The sequence below is a fragment of the Eulemur rufifrons genome, chromosome 2 (assembly GCF_041146395.1).
Source record: "Eulemur rufifrons isolate Redbay chromosome 2, OSU_ERuf_1, whole genome shotgun sequence".
NCBI lineage: Eukaryota > Metazoa > Chordata > Mammalia > Primates > Lemuridae > Eulemur > Eulemur rufifrons.
The window spans coordinates 83668568-83688105 of record NC_090984.1 but is presented as its reverse complement, the minus strand read 5'-3'; the positions used below and the strand labels follow the sequence as shown (position 1 = coordinate 83688105).

The 19538-nt window shown below is 41.0% G+C and overlaps 1 protein-coding gene across 2 annotated transcripts in view; it reads left to right on the top strand.

The window, feature by feature from the left end:
- Window positions 1–13294: 13294 nt before the first annotated feature.
- FERMT2 (FERM domain containing kindlin 2) overlaps window positions 13295–19538 on the top strand; it is a 78437-nt gene continuing 72193 nt past the window's right edge. For both annotated transcript variants that reach the window (XM_069464925.1, XM_069464926.1), the window contains exons 1-2: window positions 13295–13476; window positions 13888–14053. In XM_069464925.1, the coding sequence (XP_069321026.1) occupies window positions 13897–14053 (157 nt within the window). In that variant the 5' untranslated portion in view covers window positions 13295–13476; window positions 13888–13896. The remainder of the gene's footprint in view (window positions 13477–13887; window positions 14054–19538) is intronic.

Sequence of the window (19538 nt, the reverse complement as noted above, 5' to 3'; positions counted from 1 at the left end):
AGGCTTTGAGGATGGATGTCAAAAAGAATGTTGTGGCTTGAAATACAAAGTCCTATTCCAAAAGGACACTTTTCCATAGTTAGAATATAAAGATGAATGTTTTAGTTGGAAAGGATATACTTTAAAAGATAAACTCAGACAAAATTAAGGGAGAATAGTATATGGTATTACGTGGAGAATGCCATTGTCCTAAACGTGAAATGAAAAAATGGAACTTTATGAAAGGAAGGAGGAGAAAACTAGAAGGGATGTAAAAGAAAAATGTATTGAAATGTAGACGGCATGAAGATGATGAAAACCTGAGCATTTCTCAGATAATCCTGGAGCAAGTCATGACTGAAAGGGTACTAGCCATTTATTCAGTCATTCATTCAACAAACATTTATGGGGTGTCTATTTTTGTGCCACACACAGGTAAGTGTTGAGGATACAATAAAAGTTGGGGAGTGGATGGGATAGACACTATTCCTTCAAGGTGGGGATGACATACATTCATCTAAGAATCATGCAAATATCTAATTCCAAACTGTGGAAAATGCTGTGATGCAAAGAAAGAGCATGTCGCTGAGTGAATTGGTCTAGTTTGGGGGGAGGGGAGGCACCCTTCATGTGGGGTATTTGCATTGTGTGTCTTAATTTGGGTTTCTCCAAAAGCAGACCCTAAAATAAAGATTTGGGTACAAATGACTTATGGTGATCCCAGGAAGCTCCGTGAAGCAGTAGGGAAGAGAGACAGGGAAGGAAGGAAAACCAGTAAAAGGTCCGGTAATGAGCAAATTACCACCGTGGGTAACTGGGGCTCAATCTCATGGGAAACTCTCTAGACCACTATGGGGAGAGCATCAATGGTATCTGCCACATACATATATCTAAAAGATAATAGTCACCAAGTAGAGAAAGAGTCAGAGGGAAACTTGAGCTATTTAGGTGGAGGAAACCTTGAACAAAGACCCTTCCACAAAGGCAGGAGGGAGTCTGTGGTTAGAGGACCTGAAAGAATATGCTGAAAGGGAGGGAGAGTAGAACAAGATGAGCAGGGATCAGATCAGTCAGGGCCCAGGGGCCATGTTAAGGATGTCGGTCTTTGTCCTGAGAGGAAAGCAAAGGCACTGAATGGTTACAAACAGACCTGATCAGATTTACAGAAGACTGGAGGATAGTATCTATGTCCTCATCTTTTTGTATTAATACTTAATACACTTGCTTACAGCTCAAAGATCAGAGGTACCACACTACTAAATATGCATGTGGGCCTGAGAAACACATCAATATGCCTACGTGGTGTTTATACTCTTGGTTCTATTAGCCTTCTAGAGTTAACTTTCTGGGAGGCATAGATCCCACACGCGTTCTTTCATTTTTCAGCAAGTATTTCTTGAGCACCTGTCACGTGCCAGGCACTGTGCTAGGTGCTTGGGGGATATGGCTATGAACAAAGCAGATGAAAGCAGGGAGCCATGGGCACCTCCATTCACAATGACCATGACGTGGAAATGGTGCCCATGGATGGTACTGGAAGGTCCCTCCCTTCACGGAGCTCACATAATGGTGGAAAGGAATGTTGGCTGAGTGGGACGGAGACAAATAAGTTAAAAAAGTCAAATATGTGACGATTTAAAATTTTTGATAAGTTTTATAGGTGAAAAAAAGCAGATGAAGAAATAGAAAGTAACTGGGGGTGGGGGGAAGGAGAGCAAGGACTACTACAGATTGCATGGCTAGGAGAAGCCTTTCCGAGGGAGGATGTTGGGGCTCAGAAACAGAGAGCCACAGGAAGAGCCAGGGAAAAGCCTGCCGGCAGGGGGAATGGCATATGCTAGGCTGGAAGAGTAAGGATGCGGTGAGCAGGACCTCAGTGAGGTGGGTTGGGGCCAGATCATGTGAGGCCTTTTAAGCCATGGTAAGGAGTTTGGATCCTAATCTAAGTGGAATGGAAAGCTGCTGATGTGTCTAAGAAAAGAGTAAGTGCTGTGATTACAGATTTAAAGGATCACTCTGGCTACTGTGTAGAAAATGGACAGGAGGGGGAAGATCAGAGCGACCACTCAGGAGGCTATTGAATAAGTAATCCAAGTGAGAAGACAACAGATAAGATTAGGGCCTGATGGTGGAGCTGGTGAGAAGTGGATCAATTTGGAATCTATTTTAGAAACAAACAGGACTTAGTATTAGGTGAGTCTTTGCAGGAGGGAAGTAAAGGAAAGTGGAAAATCAAGGCTGACTCCTAAAACTATTTAGGTTGAGCAATTGGGTGAATGACGATATCATCTGATGAGATGAAAAATGCTGGAGCAGGAATAGATATTGGAGGAAAAGTCCAGAGTCTTGCATTGCACATGTTAATTTGAAACGTCCACTGCATACACAGAAATCTACAAGTCTGGAGCCCCAAACACAGGTCTGAGCTAAAGATTTGAGACTCATCAGCCAAATTTGGGAATTTTAAGCCTCAAGGTCTGAGGAGCTCAGCTAGAGAGAGAATGGATACAGAGAAGAAAAGAGATCCCAGACAGAGTTCTATAGGATGCTGAATTTAGATACCAGCTAGAGAAGTAGCCAGCAAGAAAGACTGAAAAAAGAGCACAGAGAGATAGAAGCAAAACAATGAGATGGCAATTTCTAGACTCAAAGAGGAGTGCATGTCTAGAAAAAGAGCGGAAAAGTGTCTAAGAGAGGTTGAAAAAGAGGATGGAAAAGGCAGCATTTGTTTTGCAACATGGAGATCATTGGTGATGTTAAAAAACAGTTTCAGTGGTATGGTAGAAACAGAGATGTTGGGAAAGAGAAACCTCATAGTTCTTAGGTGGGACACCTATAACAAAAGACAGATTAATAAGAGAAAAACAAGTTTATTAACACCTGCAGAGTACAGTACCTGGGAGAAGCCTCAATGAAAAATAAGTCAGTGGCTTAGAACTCTGGCTTATGTAGCATCTTTAGCAAAGAACAATAAATTTGTAGGGAAAGGACAAAGGAAAGCAGTTTTAGGCTTCCAAGGTCGGGACACTGTGGAAAGGTTTATGAGAGGAAATGAAGGAAGTAAGGTTCATTTGCAGATTCCTCTGGTGCCATATCTGGACTGATAACAGTCTAGAATTGTCTCCAGTAAAGGAGAATTTATATCCTGTCTTTAGGAAGAAAAGGGGTTTGATAGATCTTTTTCCTCCATTTGCTGCTTCTTAATTGCCTTCAGCTCAAAAATAATTTTTATGTCAAAGAGGCATATTTTGATTGAGCTGCAGTGCAAGTCTGAAAAAAATGAGGCATAATTTGGAGCGACATAGTCTTGTTTTCTTCAGATGCCAATTTGGAGGTGAGTTTAAAAGTAATTTAGAATTGAGGAAGGAGAGATATTACATACAGGCATTTCATATGAGTGGTTTTGTGTTTAAGGGAACCATAGCAGTAAATGTGTAGTGGAGGAATATATGTGATCAAGACAGAAATTTTTCTTTCTTTTCTTTCTTTAAATGGGAGATAGTAGAGTCTGTTTATATGGTGATGAGAATGATCTGGAAGCAAGGAGAGAATCAGATAAAGCAGGAAACATTGATGATGTGGGGATAGGTTACCTCCAAGAGGACAGTCCTAAAGAGAAGATGAGATCCAAAAATCAAGAGTTTATCTTTTTTTCTTCAATTTTTTATTATGGTAAAGTACATATAACAAAATTTGCTATGTTAACCATTTTTAAGTGAACAGTTCTGTGGTATTTACAAACATGCACAATATTGTGCCGCCATCACCACCATCCATCTCCACAGCTCTTGTAAAAGTGAAACTCGATACCCATTAAACGATAACTCCCCGTTCCTCTTTCCCCTCAGTCCCTAGCAACCATCATTCTACTGAATATTTTCTGTCTCTATGATTTTGACTACTCTAAGTACCTCGTATGAGTGGAATCATACAGCATTTGTTTTTTGTGACTGCCTTATTTCACTTAACATAATGTCCTCAAGGTTCATCCGTGTTGTATTAATAGAATATTGTGAATTTCTATGAAGAGTGTATCTTTTAATAGGTGCAGGGACACTTTTTCCATTGGTTTACTAAGTTCTTAATGTATTATTTGTTGCATTTAGTTCAAGGGAGGGAAAAGGTTTACAGTGACACCTCCCAGGCACCAGATGGCAATGTTCAGCTGCTGGTCCCTCTCTGTCACCTGAGAGCACCTTCCCAAAAGCTAGTACATAAAAAGCACTTTTGTCCTTCCAAGTTGGACCAAGGTAGCCCTAGGGCAATTGGAATTGTAGATGATTTTCTGGTTTGGCTCTTTTAGTGGAACTGCCACTCCTGGTTTGGGAAGAATAGAGGGTTTATGCATTTAAAGAGGACATTGTGATACAAAGGACAAAGGGTAGAGAACATTTCTCAGAATGGGCTTTTGGAGGCAGCAGTTTACCTGCCACTCAAAACTAGGAGGAACCTCCTAGAAAATAAATAACACTGAAGATCAGGGAGGAACCCAGCATGTTTCTTAACATGGAAGCACTGGTCAAGCCAGAGTTTCTGTTGTGTTGCAGGATGAAGGCAGTTGTGCGGACTGGCCCTTCAGCCTGTGGCCTTCCAGTGACTCACGAGTGTAGCAGCACCTCTAGGCTGGACAGATTAGCATCTGTGCTGTCACCACTGGTTTTCCTTTATGGGCCTCTGAATCTCTGCCCTAGTTGTACTGAAATAATCGCTCCATCACATCCTTCCTTCCTTACATCCCGGCCCAGATCCGACTTGGGAGCGCGTCCATCTGAGCAGCACAATAACCCAGCCAGCCCCACCCTCTCGTTGACTAACATTGACAGTATTTGCTGAAATATGTTTATGACCAATTTACCCTATCCTGCTGTGCCTTTCCACTTTTATACAGCGGTCAGAGCCTTCCAATAACCCAATCCTATCCTTGCAAATTGATGTGTATTTCTTCTGGCTTGGCAAGGGCTTCTCCTATTTCCTCCTGAATCTTTGGAATTATCCTGGTGAGGGATCTTGGTTTTAATTTTAAGCAAACATTTCCCCCTTATATTTTCCATAGTCTTTACTCATGCTCAGATCTCCTTTGTTTTGAAAAGGCATCTTTGCTTCCACTGCACACCCAAATTACCATCTTATTTCTTGCTTTCCTTTCTCTGCCAAACTTCCCTTTTTCTTCTTTAACTCTTTGAAATCTGTTTTCAGTCAGCTCTAGAATTCTCCTCTGCAAGATTAACTATTCTCCTGAACTTTTCTGTCATTTGATACTGCTGACTAACTACCCTTTCTCTTTCTTGAAATAATTTCTTTCTTTCTCTCCTTTTTTTTTTTTTTTTTTTTTGTGAGACACAGTCTCACTCTATTCCCCAGGCTAGAGTGTCATGGTGTCAGCCTAGCTCACAGCAACCTCAAACTCCTGGGCTCAAATGATCCTTCTGCCTCAGCCTCCCAAGTAGCTGGGACTATAGGCATGTGTCACCATGCCCGGCTAATTTTTTGTATATATATTTTAGTTATTTGGCTAATTTCTTTCTATTTTTAGTAGAGACGGGGGTCTCGCTCTGGCTCAGGCTGGTCTCGAACTTCTGAGCTCAGACGATCCGCCTGCCTCGGCATCCCAGAGTGCTAGGATTACAGGCGTGAGCCACCGCGCCCAGCCTCTTTCCTTTCTTCTTTCTTCTTCTTTTTTGGCTTGCCTGACACTGGGCTAACCTGATTCTTTTCTTAGCTCTGATCCTTTCTTCTCTGTTACCTTGGATGGCTCTTCTTCCTGCTTCTGCCTTTGGGGAGCAGTTCCCCAAGGGTCAGCCTCATTTGGGGGTGCTGAGCCATCCATTAAGGCCTGTCTTTACGTTAATGATTTCTCCATGTGATCTGATCTTCTCACAAGACTGCCAGACTATTCATTTAAATGCTCTCTAAATGTTTCCACTGGATATGATGCTTTCACCCCAAATTCAATATTTCTTTTTAAAAACTCTTCATCCTTCCCTTGTTCCCTGAAATCGGCTCCTCTCAACTTTTGTTTCCCAGTTCAGTAGCTTCACTGCAACCATCTTTTTTTCAAACCTAGGTTTTAATTGCAGTTCTTCCACATACCAGCTGCAAGGCTTAAGACAAGTTATGTAACCAAATAACCAATCTAGCCATCAGTTAACTCACATTTACTAAGGATAGTAATAAAAACCTGGGGTTATTGTGAGGAACATTTAAAGTGCTCCGCACTGCACCTGGAACATCGAAAATACTCTGAAGCTTTTTTGCTAATAAGGTTTTTGAAATCCTCTGCACCCTCTGCCCTCTATTGCTTACCTTATCAGCCAAATGTTTTTTCTCAGATCTAAGTTATAAACAGATTCCAAACCAACCTTCCAGATTCCAAACTCTTTCAATCCATCCTGCATGTTTTTACCAGATTAATCTATTTGAACATTGCTTTCATGAAATACCATGCACCAACTTTTAAATGGCTCCCTGTCCTTAACCTCAGAGACTAAATTTCCATCCTTCCTGGTCTGGCCTCACTCTGTGCTCACTCTTCCCCTGAGCATTTCCTTGGCATTTCTTCCTCTCTTCTCCTGGCTGCTGAACACATCATGCTTACTTCTCCCTTGTGGTTTTTCCATACTACTTCTCTTGATGGGCCTGACTCCATCTACTCCTTCAGGTCCACTTAGCTTTATCTTCTTCATAAAACGTTCCATGACTTAGTTACTCACCTTCTTTCAAAGCCTAGACTATGACTGTCCTTAAAAATGGATCTGTACTTCAGCCTTTTTGTTTTGCTCCTTTTCCTCCCTTCTGATTTTTTCATGAATCACTTTTAAAATCACAGCTTTGTTAAGATATAATTCACATGCCATAAAATTCAATCTGTTCAAGGCACAATTCAATGGTTTATGCTATATTCACAGACTTGTGCAACCATCACCACTATCTAACTTCAGAGCATGTTAGCACCCCCAAAATAAACATTGCACTCATTAGTAGTACTTCCCACTCTCTTCTCACCTCCCTCCCCAGCTCCTAATAGCTACTAATTTACTTTCTGTCTCTGTGGTTTTGCCTATTCTGGTTATTTCATATAAATGGAATCATATGATACTTGACTTTTTGTGTCTGACTTCGTTCACTTGATTTCATGATTTCAGCATAATTTCAAAGTTCATCCATTTTGTAGCATGTATCAATACTTCATTCTTTTCTTAGGCTGAATAATATTTCATTGTATGGATATACTACATTTTGTTTATCCATTCATTGCTCGAAAGACAGTTGAGTTTTCCCATCTTTGTTAGACATTATAAATATTCATGTATGTGCAAAGTTTTATGTGGACATATGTTTTCAATTCTCTTGGGTCTATACCTAGGAGTAGAACTGCTGGCTTATGTGGTGTCTTAGTTCGTTTGTGCTGCTATAACAAAATACCATAAACTGGGTGGCTTATAAACAACAGAAATTTATTTCTCACAGTTCTGGAGGCTAGGAAGTCCAAGATCAAGACACCAACAGATTTGTGTCTGGTGAGGGCTGCTTTCTAGTTCATAGATGGTGCCTTCTAGCTGTGACCTCACATGGTGGAAAGGGTGAATGAGCTCCCTTTGGCTTCTTTTATTAGGGCACTAATCCCCTCAAAAAAGGGATTAGTGATTTACCCAAAGGGAGCCCTCACAATTTTATCAAAGGTCTTACCTCTTAATACCATCCTTTGGGGTTAGGATTTCAATATATGAATTTGGGGAGGACACAAACATTTAGACAATAATATAGGGTAACTCTATGTTTAACTTTTTGAGGAACTGCCAAACTGTTTTTCAAAGCAACTGACCATTTGTATTCCTACCAGCAGTGTATAAGGGTTGCAATTTTTCCACATCCTAGCCAACACTTGTAATTATCTTTCTTTTTTTTTTTTTTTTTTTTTTTGAGACAGAGTCTCACTCTGTTGCCCAGGCTAGAGTGAGTGCCGTGGCGTCAGCCTAGCTCACAGCAACCTCAAACTCCTGAGCTCAAGCGATCCTCCTGTCTCAGCCTCCCGAGTAGCTGGGACTACAGGCATGCGCCACCATGCCCGGCTAATTTTTTTTTTCTATATATATTTTTAGCTGTCCATATAATTTCTTTCTATTTTTAGTAGAGGTGGGGTCTCGCTCTTGCTCAGGCTGGTCTCGAACTCCTGAGCTCAAACGATCCGCCCACCTCGGCCTCCCAGAGTGCTAGGATTACAGGCGTGAGCCACCGCGCCCGGCCTATCTTTCTTATTATAGTCATTCTCATGGGCATGAAATGTTATCTCATTGTGGTTTTGATTTGCATTTTTCTGATGATGAATGATGTGCTCTTTATGTGCTTATTGGCCATTTGTGTATCTTCTTTTAAGAACTGTCTATTCATATTCTTTGCCCATTTTTAATTGGGTTATTTGTCTTGGGTTATTGTTGGGTCATAATAATTCTTTATATATTTTAGAGACAAGTTCCTTAAAAGATATAATATAATATGCAAGTCATTTTCCCAGTCTATAAGGTGCTTTTTCCCATTTTGTTGCTGTCCTTTGAAAAATGATTATTTTGTTTTATTTTATTTTATTTTTTGAGACAGAGTCTCACTCTGTTGACCAGGCTGGAGTGCCGTGGCATCAGCCTAGCTCACAGCAACCTCAACTTCCTGGGCTCAAGCAATCCTTCTGCTTCAGCCTTCTGAGTAGCTGGGACTCTAGGCATGTGCCACCATGCCTGGCTAATTTTTTCTATATATATTTTTAGTTGTCCAGCTACTTTCTTTCTATTTTTAGTAGAGATGGGGTCTTACTCTTGCTCAGGCTGGTCTCGAACTCCTGAGCTCAAGCAATCCTCCCACCTCAGCCTCCCAGAGTGCCAGGATTACAGGTGCGAGCCACCACGACCAGCCAGTTATTTTAAATTTTGACAAAATTCAATTTATTCTTTCTTTTGTTGCTTATGCTTTAATGTCTTGTCTAAGAAGCCACTGCTTTTCCTAAGGTTGCAAAGGTTTAGGCCTATGTTTTCTTCTTAGAATGTTATAATTTTAGACCTTATGTTTAAGTCTATGATCCATTTGTAGTCAATTTTTGTGTATGGTGTGAGGTAGAGGTCTAAATTCATTTTTTTGTATGTGGATATCCTGACATTTTAAATATAAGCCTCCTGCATTAGATAGATGTTCCTTAAGAGCTTATGACATGTGTTATACATTCTACATATCTGTCTCAATGCCCTACCCTGTGATAAGTTCACAATTAGCTACTATGTTTGTGCAGGGGTGTGTGAACATTTATATTATTGTGGTGGTTCAAACATTTCACAAGAATCATGATATTCAAACTTAAGTCACAGGGGAAAAAAGTATCACCCAGCATGGTTTTCTACAATAAACTTTCTGTAACAAAAGCAGTAAATGCAAGCAGTGCATTTTTTTCCCCTGGAAGTAGAGATTTCATTGTTATCTCAGAGACCTTCTTTCAGTCCATGTAAAAATAGCCCTATTCCTACCAAATGTTCCTTGTTTCTCAGTTTGCCAGTCCTTTTCTTAATTACAGTGACTACTCAGTTCTAATCAAAAAGTGGCTTCTGCATCCTTCCTTTCCATTCTTAGATCAAACCCCAGCCCCCTTGATTTCTACCTCCTTAGTAGCTTTATTGGCATGTTCCATTTGGGGCAATCCCTGGGACAAAGAGAGAATTCTGCTCACCTGGTATTTGACAGAAATAATTCATGTTTCATCTTGCTGACCTCATTTGCATTTCTTAAGCCCCCCCCCCACAACACATTCACACTCATACAAACCTTCTCTTATTTTCTTTTGCCCCCAACCTCTCTCCTTCTTTCAAACCCAGTGGTTATATTTTGTATTAACCTGTTAGAAATATAAAGCACAGCGTAAACAAGTTCAGAGAAAAAGCTAAAGTCAACTTGAGGATTACCGAGCCCAAGGGCTGTATTTGACGGCAGATCTGTGAGGTATCGTTTGGTCTAAATCTAAGTTCAGTGCTTGGTACCTTATTTGGATATTGCTGCTTTCAATGCTTGAGCTGTTCTTCCAAACACTGGAGTTCTCGGCTACTTTTCAGTATGATGTAAGTACCACAAGTATTGCATTGTCTTAGTGGTTCTAGTGGGGGATTTCTACATTTGAATACATTGGAAAACCTTAGGTGGAAGTAAACATTTAAGAAATGCACTTGAAGGCCTCATTTGATAAACTAGAAAAAAAAATTTCAGTTTCAGAGATTCGAGTCTGACTCCTCTTTAATCTTCAAAGCAAACAACAGCTTGAAATACTCAAAAAGAGGGTCTAAAGCTTCCAGTTGCGCTCATTCTAATCTAATTATTCCTCCAATGGTACTTAACTGAGGGCGTCTGCCTTCCTGTGCATGATATTGCTTAAACATAACTGCTGACTTTCTAAAGCTAGTAAAGCCTCTTATAAAGCTACAATTAAGCTATTTCAAATGTTAAGAAATGGGGTAGTTATTTATAATATTAAAATTCTCCCATCACTAAATGTAGGGAACATTCATAGAAGTGGATTAAAGATAGCACAGTAGTCAGAGCAGCAGGCACTCGGTGGAGAGTTGTCAGAAAGTAATTCTCACTGGCGAGTGGGAAAACAACTAGAATGTGGAAACTGAGTGCACTTATGATGGAGTTACATTCCAATAAACCATCATAAACTGAGAATATCATAAGTTGAAAATGCATTTAATACACTTAACCTACCAAACATTATGTTATAGCTTAGCCTAGCATACTTTAAATATGCTCAAAATACTTACTTTACTCTATAGTTGGACAAAATCATTTAATACAAAGCCTGTGTTATAATAAAGTGTTGAATCTCACATGCAATTTGTTGAATACTGTACTAAACATGAAAAACAGAATGGTTGTAGTGGTACTTGAAGTTGTAGTTTTTACTGAAAGCATTTGGCTTTCACACAACCATAAAGTAAAAAAATCGTAAGTCAGGGACCATCTGTATTAAAAGGGTTTCTGAGCCACAACAGTCAGCTTCAACAATTTTGTCCGAGGAAAGGGAATATTCTGGAGGGACAAGTATATTTTTGGTTCTATAAAGACATATTTGAGAAGCCACAGTTATTCAGAGCTTACTGGAGATGTGCAGAGGTCATTAAAGTACAATTCTTAGCTTCATTCCCAGTTCCATTTTAAATCTGCCCTGCCCCTTAAACTCCTCAACCCCACCCATCTTTATTTCTCGTTGTGCCACTTATGTATGCTATCTCATAGTTTATGCATCATTATACATTGCCATAAATCTTTTGGGGATAAGGTGGGGAAATAAACAAGTACATTTTAAAAGTGGGGATTTTCCCAACAATGAGATTTCTCCATGGGACAGACCTATTGTTTCTTTAACGGAATGTACAGAAAAACAGAGATGCTGGATGCACTTTGAGGTGGTGATAGAAAAGTCTTGTATGCAAAGTTTCTGAGTTTGTAGAAAATAAAGAATAGAATGAAAAAAAAAAAACTCCCATGATCTCACCATCCTTCCAGTCTTTTTTCTCTGAATATTTAAAAATAAATAAGCTCGTGACTTTACAGCTGTATGTCCACTTTTGCACAGTTTTGTACCCTAACAAACAATTTCCTATTCTATCAAAAACATTTTGCTACATACTTTCAACACCGTAATTTACATAAACACTCCCTCCTCTCTGGACATGGCACACTGCTTGCAAGTGAACTATGTGGGACATCCATGAGTAAAAATAATTGGAGGAGTAGAGAGACTAGAGACTGTAGGCATCAATTTCTCCATGATGACTGGCTAAAAACACTGTAGTGGTTTTCCCTATTTTTTTTGTGCCAAACCTCTGGCATCTGACAAAATTTTGCTTCTTTCACTCCTTTTAGGGTCCCACCGCTTTCTCGAGGTCTCTAATCTTGTTTCTCAGTTTTGTCAACGAACAAAGGGTTAGTGCCTGGTGGCTTCCCTTTCAAAGTGTTTGAGACAGTTCAAGAAGACTATAAGACTTTTAAAACTGGGGTGTTATAATTAAGAGGTGTCTTATCTGAGTCTCTCTGACCTAAATTTTTTGAGCCGTGCATCTGCTAGCGGAAGTTACCCTGGTTTCTTGTTTCTGAACCGAGTCCCCTCAACATAGAGCAACAGTAAATGGGGGAAGTGCAAGAAAAGTAGGGAACAGAAGGACCAGTTCTCCATCACTAGTCAGTCTTCAACAGGTAAAGTTCTTAAGCTCTTCCCTGTCCCTGCAGGCACTGTTCCAGAGTTATTAAAATTCTTCAAGGTGTGGCTGAGGGTGGAGTGGAGGATGTATATCCATCTGAAAGCTTTAATACACTGTTAGTTCTAAATCGCATGTAAAAATGTTCAAATACGTACAAAGAGCTGGAGAGGCTGGGGAAACGGTTTCTCAGTAAAATTCGTACAGCTGAGTTGTGTCTTCCCCCTGCCCCCAAACGAGAGCATCGTAGAACATGTTTGACTAGTATCTGGTGGGAGCTTCCGAATGAGTTAAGGACGCCTGCAAACTCCTGGGAGTCCAGTAGGAGTTGCTGATAGTGTCGGACATTGCTTGCAAAGCAATTTTTGTGGTTCACCTCCCTCTTGGGTTTTCTCATTTTTTTGTGGGATGTTCATGGAGCTGGCTTGGGCATTTACTTTTTAAAGTTTCTACATCCCAAATTCCTCTCTCCAGCTCCCGGGGTGCGGCACGTCTCACAGCCCTGAGACTTTTGGACTCACTCCAGGTGTGGGGAGGGGGCGGGAGGACTTTGTTCCCCGAAAACGACCTTGCTCTGGGAATTTCCTGCGACCGTTTCTCACGGGCAAGCCCCCTCCTCCGGCAGGGAGCACAGACACCCACTAACGCGAGCCCCCGCAAAGCCGCAGCCCCGGGCGCGGACAGGCGCGCCCCGCCGCCCACCCGTGCCCCCAGGGGAGGCCGCCCGCGCTCCCTCCGCTCCCCCTCCTCAGGGCCCGCCGCCGAGAGCCCGGATGTTGGATTCAATCCCTGCGCTGGGTCCTTCATTTCCATAAAAGGGCAGCACTCCGCAGGGCTGAGATTGCCGCCGCCGCCGCCGCCGGCGCCCCCGGCCCCCCCCCGCGCAGCCCCCACCCCGCCGCGCGCGCCGCCCCGCCCCCGCCCCGGAGGCCGCGCAGCCCCCTCCCCGGAGCGCACCCGCGAGGGGGGGCGGGGGAGGGGGCGAGGCCGGCCGGACCGGCTCCGGCTCCGGCCCGCTCAGCGGGGCGGGGGAGGAGGGAGCAGGCGCGCCCAGCCCCAGCTGGACTCGGACTGAGGGGGCGGGGAGAGAGGGGTGGAGCGCGGGGAGCAGGCGAGGGGCCGCGGCGACGGGACTCCATTAGCGGCTCCGGCCCGGAGCAGCGGTTGGCTGGCTGTGGAGCGGGACGCGGACGCCGCCGCCGCCCAGCTAGCCGCCACCCTCACGCCTGCTGCCGCACGGGCCCCAGGCCGGGAGTGCGAGGAGCGCGCGGTGAGGGGCCGGGGCCCGGGCTGGGATCTGAGGGGGAGCGCGGGTAGGGAAGAGGAATGTTAAGCCTCCGGCGGCGTCTCTCCCGGCCGGGGTGCGGCCGGCCGGCGGGCAGGTGAAGCCCGCCGCGGTCCGCTAGGCTGGGACTGTGCGGGGCGGACGGGCGGCGCCGGGGCCGCCGCGGACTTAGAGGACCGCCGCGGGGGTGAGCGCGGCGCGGCCGCCGGGCAGGGGCGCGGGGCGCAGAGTGCTCCCCGCAGCCCGGCCACATCGCTGCCCGCCGGAGTTTGCGCGGAACCCCCTGGGTCCTTCACTTTCTCCCACCCCGCGTCCGACACTGCGAATTCGCTGGGATTTGCCTGCCTTTGGGGGAGTGACGCTTGCTTACGAGAGCCATTTCCTCCGTGCTCGCAGGAAGGAGCCATGGCTCTGGACGGGATAAGGATGCCAGATGGCTGCTATGCGGACGGGACGTGGGAACTGAGTGTCCATGTAACGGACCTAAACCGCGATGTCACCCTGAGAGTGACCGGGGAGGTGCACATTGGAGGGGTGATGCTGAAGTTGGTGGAGAAACTCGGTGAGTAGCATCCCAGCCGCGTCAAAGTCGCGACTTCCCAGAAAGGAGGGGGGGAGGAGAGGAAAGAGACTTGCGGCGGGGGGAGGGGCGGATTTTGGAAATCTGGAAATCTTGGCATCCCGCACATGCTTTTTTAAAAATTTAAAATGTTGTGATATTTAAGCAAATAGACCTGTTCCTGTTTGCATCTTGTTTTGTTACTCTTTGAATTTTCATAATGTGATTCGAGCCTTCCAATTACAAACTTAATTGCGTAGTTACGGGGGCGGGGAATTCCTTAATTGTTAACATCTATCTACTTCATGTGAAAGAAATGAGGAAAGTATGCAAATGAATGTTGGGAGGGTGATATAGGATCTGTGGTCATCTGTTTCTTCAGTATACCTCAGTGTTGGTGACGTTTGGTATTGAGGTTGATACAAAATCCATTTAAGAATAAACATACTGGTAAATGTACAACTGTTGGCGCCAGTATGAAGTTTTTGTAGCTGTACTGTTACGTGGTGGAGTGCATTAAAATGTTCCAGTCATCCACTCTTACGAGGGGTGGGGCACTGTTTGACAAACTTGGTGTCTACATAGACCGTGCTCGAAGTAAACTATTTCGAGCGTTCAATTTTATATTAATAGCATGCCAGTGAAATAACTTTGTGTTAAAAAGCACTTTATTAAATTAATTCGAAGTCGACAATATTTGCTTGAGTATAAACACATACTGGATAGATTCTGACTCAGTTTTAAATCATCGGGTATCTTACAATACGAAGTATAAGAATTTTGCACTACACATTTTTTTCGTGAATGAAACCATTTTGTAGCTGGAAGAATCAACTAAATAGATCATTTTATCATAAGAGAAATGCTCAGAAGATTGTTTTCATGAGCTTTAAAGTGTCTTTTGTATATAATGCAGCTGTGGGATAAGGTGATATGTGTGGTGGCATTGTCTTTCTAGGCTGGAATTGTTTTTTGGTTTTGGGGGCTTTTTTGAGGGGCTTTCTTTCTTTGGTGTTTTTTTTAAACACAGCATTCATTCTTCAAGCCACACTGAAAAAGTAGAGAAGTGGTTATTTATCACAAAATCTATTTCTTATCAGGGGATTATTGCATACCTACCATATAAACTTACTGAAATAGCAATCTAATGCAATTTGCAAAATAAGGCAGAATTCATTTAGATGGGCCTGCCTTCTGCTGCTGTAGGAAGCTTAATTATTGAAAGATCAAAGAGAAGCTCCTTACAAGGTAGCCTCCTCCTAAGACTGTTCATTGTTTGGCTCTGGGAGACATAGCCTAGGAAAGAGAGCCCTCCTAGGTAGCCCTTTGGAAATTGGGTTTCCCCCTATTGCTTAGCCAATTAACTGGCGGTTAACAGTGTTTTTATCTGATTTGAATAGGTAAATATCTGTTTGCAAAATGTGTATGAACCTTTTTTGTCCAGTACTGGTATGGAATTAAAGATGGCAATATCAAATATGATGTTTATATTTCCTTTGTTCTCAAAGGAAACAAGCATTTGTATCAGAGATTATCAAATATATGATAAATGGACCTTAATACATTGGTCTCAATGAGATATTATGTATATTGCAAAAAAAAAAGGAGCTGTTGAAGGTGACTGAGACAACTTGTAGTTCTTGAAAGCCAGGCTTTAATGAATAAATAATGATTTCTATATTTATTTTGCATTGATTAGAACTGTTTATTACAGATTCACAGTCATAAATAGAAATATGGAGAATAAATTGTATGCAGACAGAATTGATGTTAATTTTAAGTGACTATAATCTTAATTTTTTTTAACGCTGATGCATTTTAAATTTTTTTATGCAGAGAAAGAAGCCTAACAAGGTAGGAAGTGCTGTGCATATGGGAACCTTGCATCTTTCTTGAATTGAACAAATATGATTCCTCTTGTGCTTGTTCCAAATAGAAAGTACTTTTCAGCGTAATTCTGACTTTCCTGTTTGGCAAAAGTGAAGTCAGACAATTTTTTGCTCCTGGTTTTTAGGACAAGATACTTTGAATAGTAAACTATTTTGTTAACCTGTTGGCAAGTAAATAGAAGAAAAATTCAGCAGGAAAGCATTGAAAACATCCACAAACCAGGCTAGTCAAATGAGAAAAGAACTTTGTAATTTTTTAGAGTTGCCTGAAACTGGAATGGCTTGCCTTTTGAAGCCCTGAGTTATGTCACTGAAGGTATTAAGGGGCAGACTGGATGACTGCTTGCCAACAGTGGCTAAGGTGGATCAAAGGAGCTTGCATTCTAGATAAGAGATGGAGAACACCGTAGGGATGAGATGGCACAGGAGTCTGGCGTCTCAGACCAATGATGGGCAATTAGCAGAATCAGGCTACTATGACCTTGGAGCAATTATAGCAGAAGGTACAGCACCATTAACCTACATCTTCAAACTCCAAATGGCCTGATAACTTCCTAATCTCGTTGGAACTATTGTATGTTAAGTTTGTCTTCCCATTTAATGTTGGTGACAGCAATTGTTTCCCTGGAGTTAATAGATCCCAGGGTGACTCCTCAACATTGTATTAAAATTTGTGTGTGTCCCCATATGGAAGTTTCTGGGAAGAGGCTTATTTGCTTTCATTGGTTTCTCAAAGAGGACAGTGATCAAAAAGGTTGACTTAGCTCTACAGTTCAGCCCTTGAGCATCAGTCTTTTTGGGAAGCTACAGTGTTTATCTCAGACTGAGGCATTTTAATTAAGACAAAAAACGTAAATAATGTTTCCTCAGTATGGGTCAGCAATATCTTTGGATTTAGTTAGAATTTTTTTTTCTCCTCATGTGTCAACTTGAATTAGAATCTTATAAAGAACTTTTGCACCTCAGTTATCGTCATTAAAATATGATTCTTAGATTTATGATTTCAAAGATCTGCAAGTTCTCTTTTCAGTCTTAGTATAAAACACATTTGTCATTCTGCATTAATCTTTTAAAAGAAAATAAAGACTATATGCCATGAGGAAGTGAGCTTTAGGGAATTATATTCTGATATGACAAAGTCTTTTTCATCTGTGACTCAGTCTATGCTGATACTAGACAAATAATTGATCCCCTCAATGTTTATACCTCATCTTGAAAATGAAAAATTGTTATTTTCACCCATTTATTTTAAACATCAAAATTGAAAGCTTTAAATAGAACTTTTAAAATTTAGTGGGGTTTTTTTATTAAAAACAAATTTCAAATGTGTATAGTGTTTTTTAAAGAAAAAATATAAAACATTAGGGATAAGGATTATAAAAACAAGACATTAGAGAATTAAACTAAAATAATTGTATTCAAAAATGAATTTTGTAAAGAATTGGGAAAAATCCCAATTTTATGGGATTCTGGCAGCCATTGAGAAGGATTAAAGAAAACCTTTATACTCAGTGGGATTCAGAGTTTAGTGAGCATTGAGGACTCTGAATAACAAAGAGATGATTAGCTTTAACAAAGAGATGGTGTTCAGTGAGTTTTAGTATCATTTTATAAAAATTATCTTTTTAAAACTTTCACATATAATTAAATTTCTACCTTTCTATAAAAATTCATTTTAGGTAGAGAGTAAGGTACTTACTGTAATATGGAGCTCACTGCATGGAAGTGTCCAACCTCCAGCTCCATGAACTTAGAGGGAAAAATAGGCTGGGTGATTGCTAAGTTTCTCCTTGCTCTGATTCTGTGAGTATGAGGAATGTAGAAGTTGGGTTAGATCAGGTCAGTTAATAATCCAGTGGAAAAAAATGCAAGTTGGGGGACTCAGGAATAAATAAAAAGAAATGTATAGAGTTGCCTTAGAAAATTTGAAGATTATGTTTCTGAATGTGGCCTTTGGAAAGAAGTAGTCCCTGCTTTTAAGTGTGTCCATGTTCTTGCCATGTAATAATGAAAAAAGTACATTTATATTGGAGTTGCATGTTAGGATCAAGTTAGGTTGTAAAGTCTGCACACATGACCAAAAAAGAAGTAGATTGTAGTAAAATTATACTAAAAATCCTTTAAAATGATCATTAAGTATGCTATACATCCATTGAATCTCACAGAAGTAGAAAATAGGTAGTTTTTCCTCTAGGAACTCCACAAATAAGTCTCTTTAGTTGAGTGCCAAAGAAGTTGGCTTGCGTTAGGGGCTTTGTTACACAAAAAAATACTTTAAACACTAGGATCAGAGCTTGGCAAGATGCACACGGGGAGAGAGATGCATATGTAACTGGACAGCTCCCTTCTCAGACGCATGCTTAGTGCTCCCTGGGGAAGGCATAGGCTTTTTTAGTGAAATGGTGTCTATGCTGTTGAAATCCTGTTTTTCTTCCTGAGGGTTTATGGAAATTAAATGTCTACATGCTGCATCCTCATTGCATTCATAGTGAAATATATTAAAATTATAAGAAATTTTGAAAAATCTTTGGAGGTGGCATGGGAGAACCACTTAATGGCAAAATGTTAAAGTGAATTGGGTCTTAGTCAAGTCTGATAGCAGGTTTAGCTGGTGTTTAGAATACTGTTAGTGATTCATAGGAAATGGATATTGAATTTTATCTGTTTCTTAGCAAATTTTAAGCTCCTTAAAAATAGAGGACAGTACATAAATTTCACTATCATTCTATGGCATCTAATAAAGTTTGAGATATTCTTTGGACATGTTATGGGGTATTTGCTGTCATGTGTGGGGTTTTTTTTTTTTGCTGCCATGTCTAATACCCAATTTTTTAAGATAAAAACTGTTTCCAAATAGAGTTACTTATAGAGATACTAAAAGGAATGTATGTTTTATTCATTTCCTTACAAAAGACCTTGTTGGAAATGTCTAATAGCTATTGGAGAAAATCGAAAGAAACTATTTAAAGTTTTACTTTTTATCTTCAGCACTTAATTTTTTAAAATTTTAAACTTCAAATTTAAGGAGTGACTTAGTGAACACTGTATAATCTTCATCTAGATCATTAGTTAACATTTTGCCATTTGAATTCTCTATATACACAAACACATTTTTTGGAGCCATTTGAGTAAGTTGCAGACATCTTAACCTTTCATCCCTCAGTACTTGAAGTGTGTATCACCTAAGAACAAGTACCTTCTCTTACCTAGTTGCAGTACAATGTTCAAATTTAGGAAATTTAACATTGATTCAATACCGTAATCTAATATACATCCATATTCAAATTTTGTTAGTTGTCCCAGTAATGGCCTTTGCTTTTTTCCATCTGGGATCTCATTCTACATTTAGTTGTCACCAAATTGGCCTCTTAATCTCCTTTAATATACAGAATGGCCACCAAGTGTGGAACCACAGGAGAATATATAATAAATGGCTTATTGATACTGCATTAAGATACAAGTAAAATAATAGTGTCTATTTCCAAACTTTACGGCCACCCTGCAGAACAGTTCTTCAGCCTTTTGTCTTTCAAGACATTGTTTTATCTTTTTAAAATAAGGTTCTTTGTCAGTGCATTTCACTTGCCAGAGTGATATTT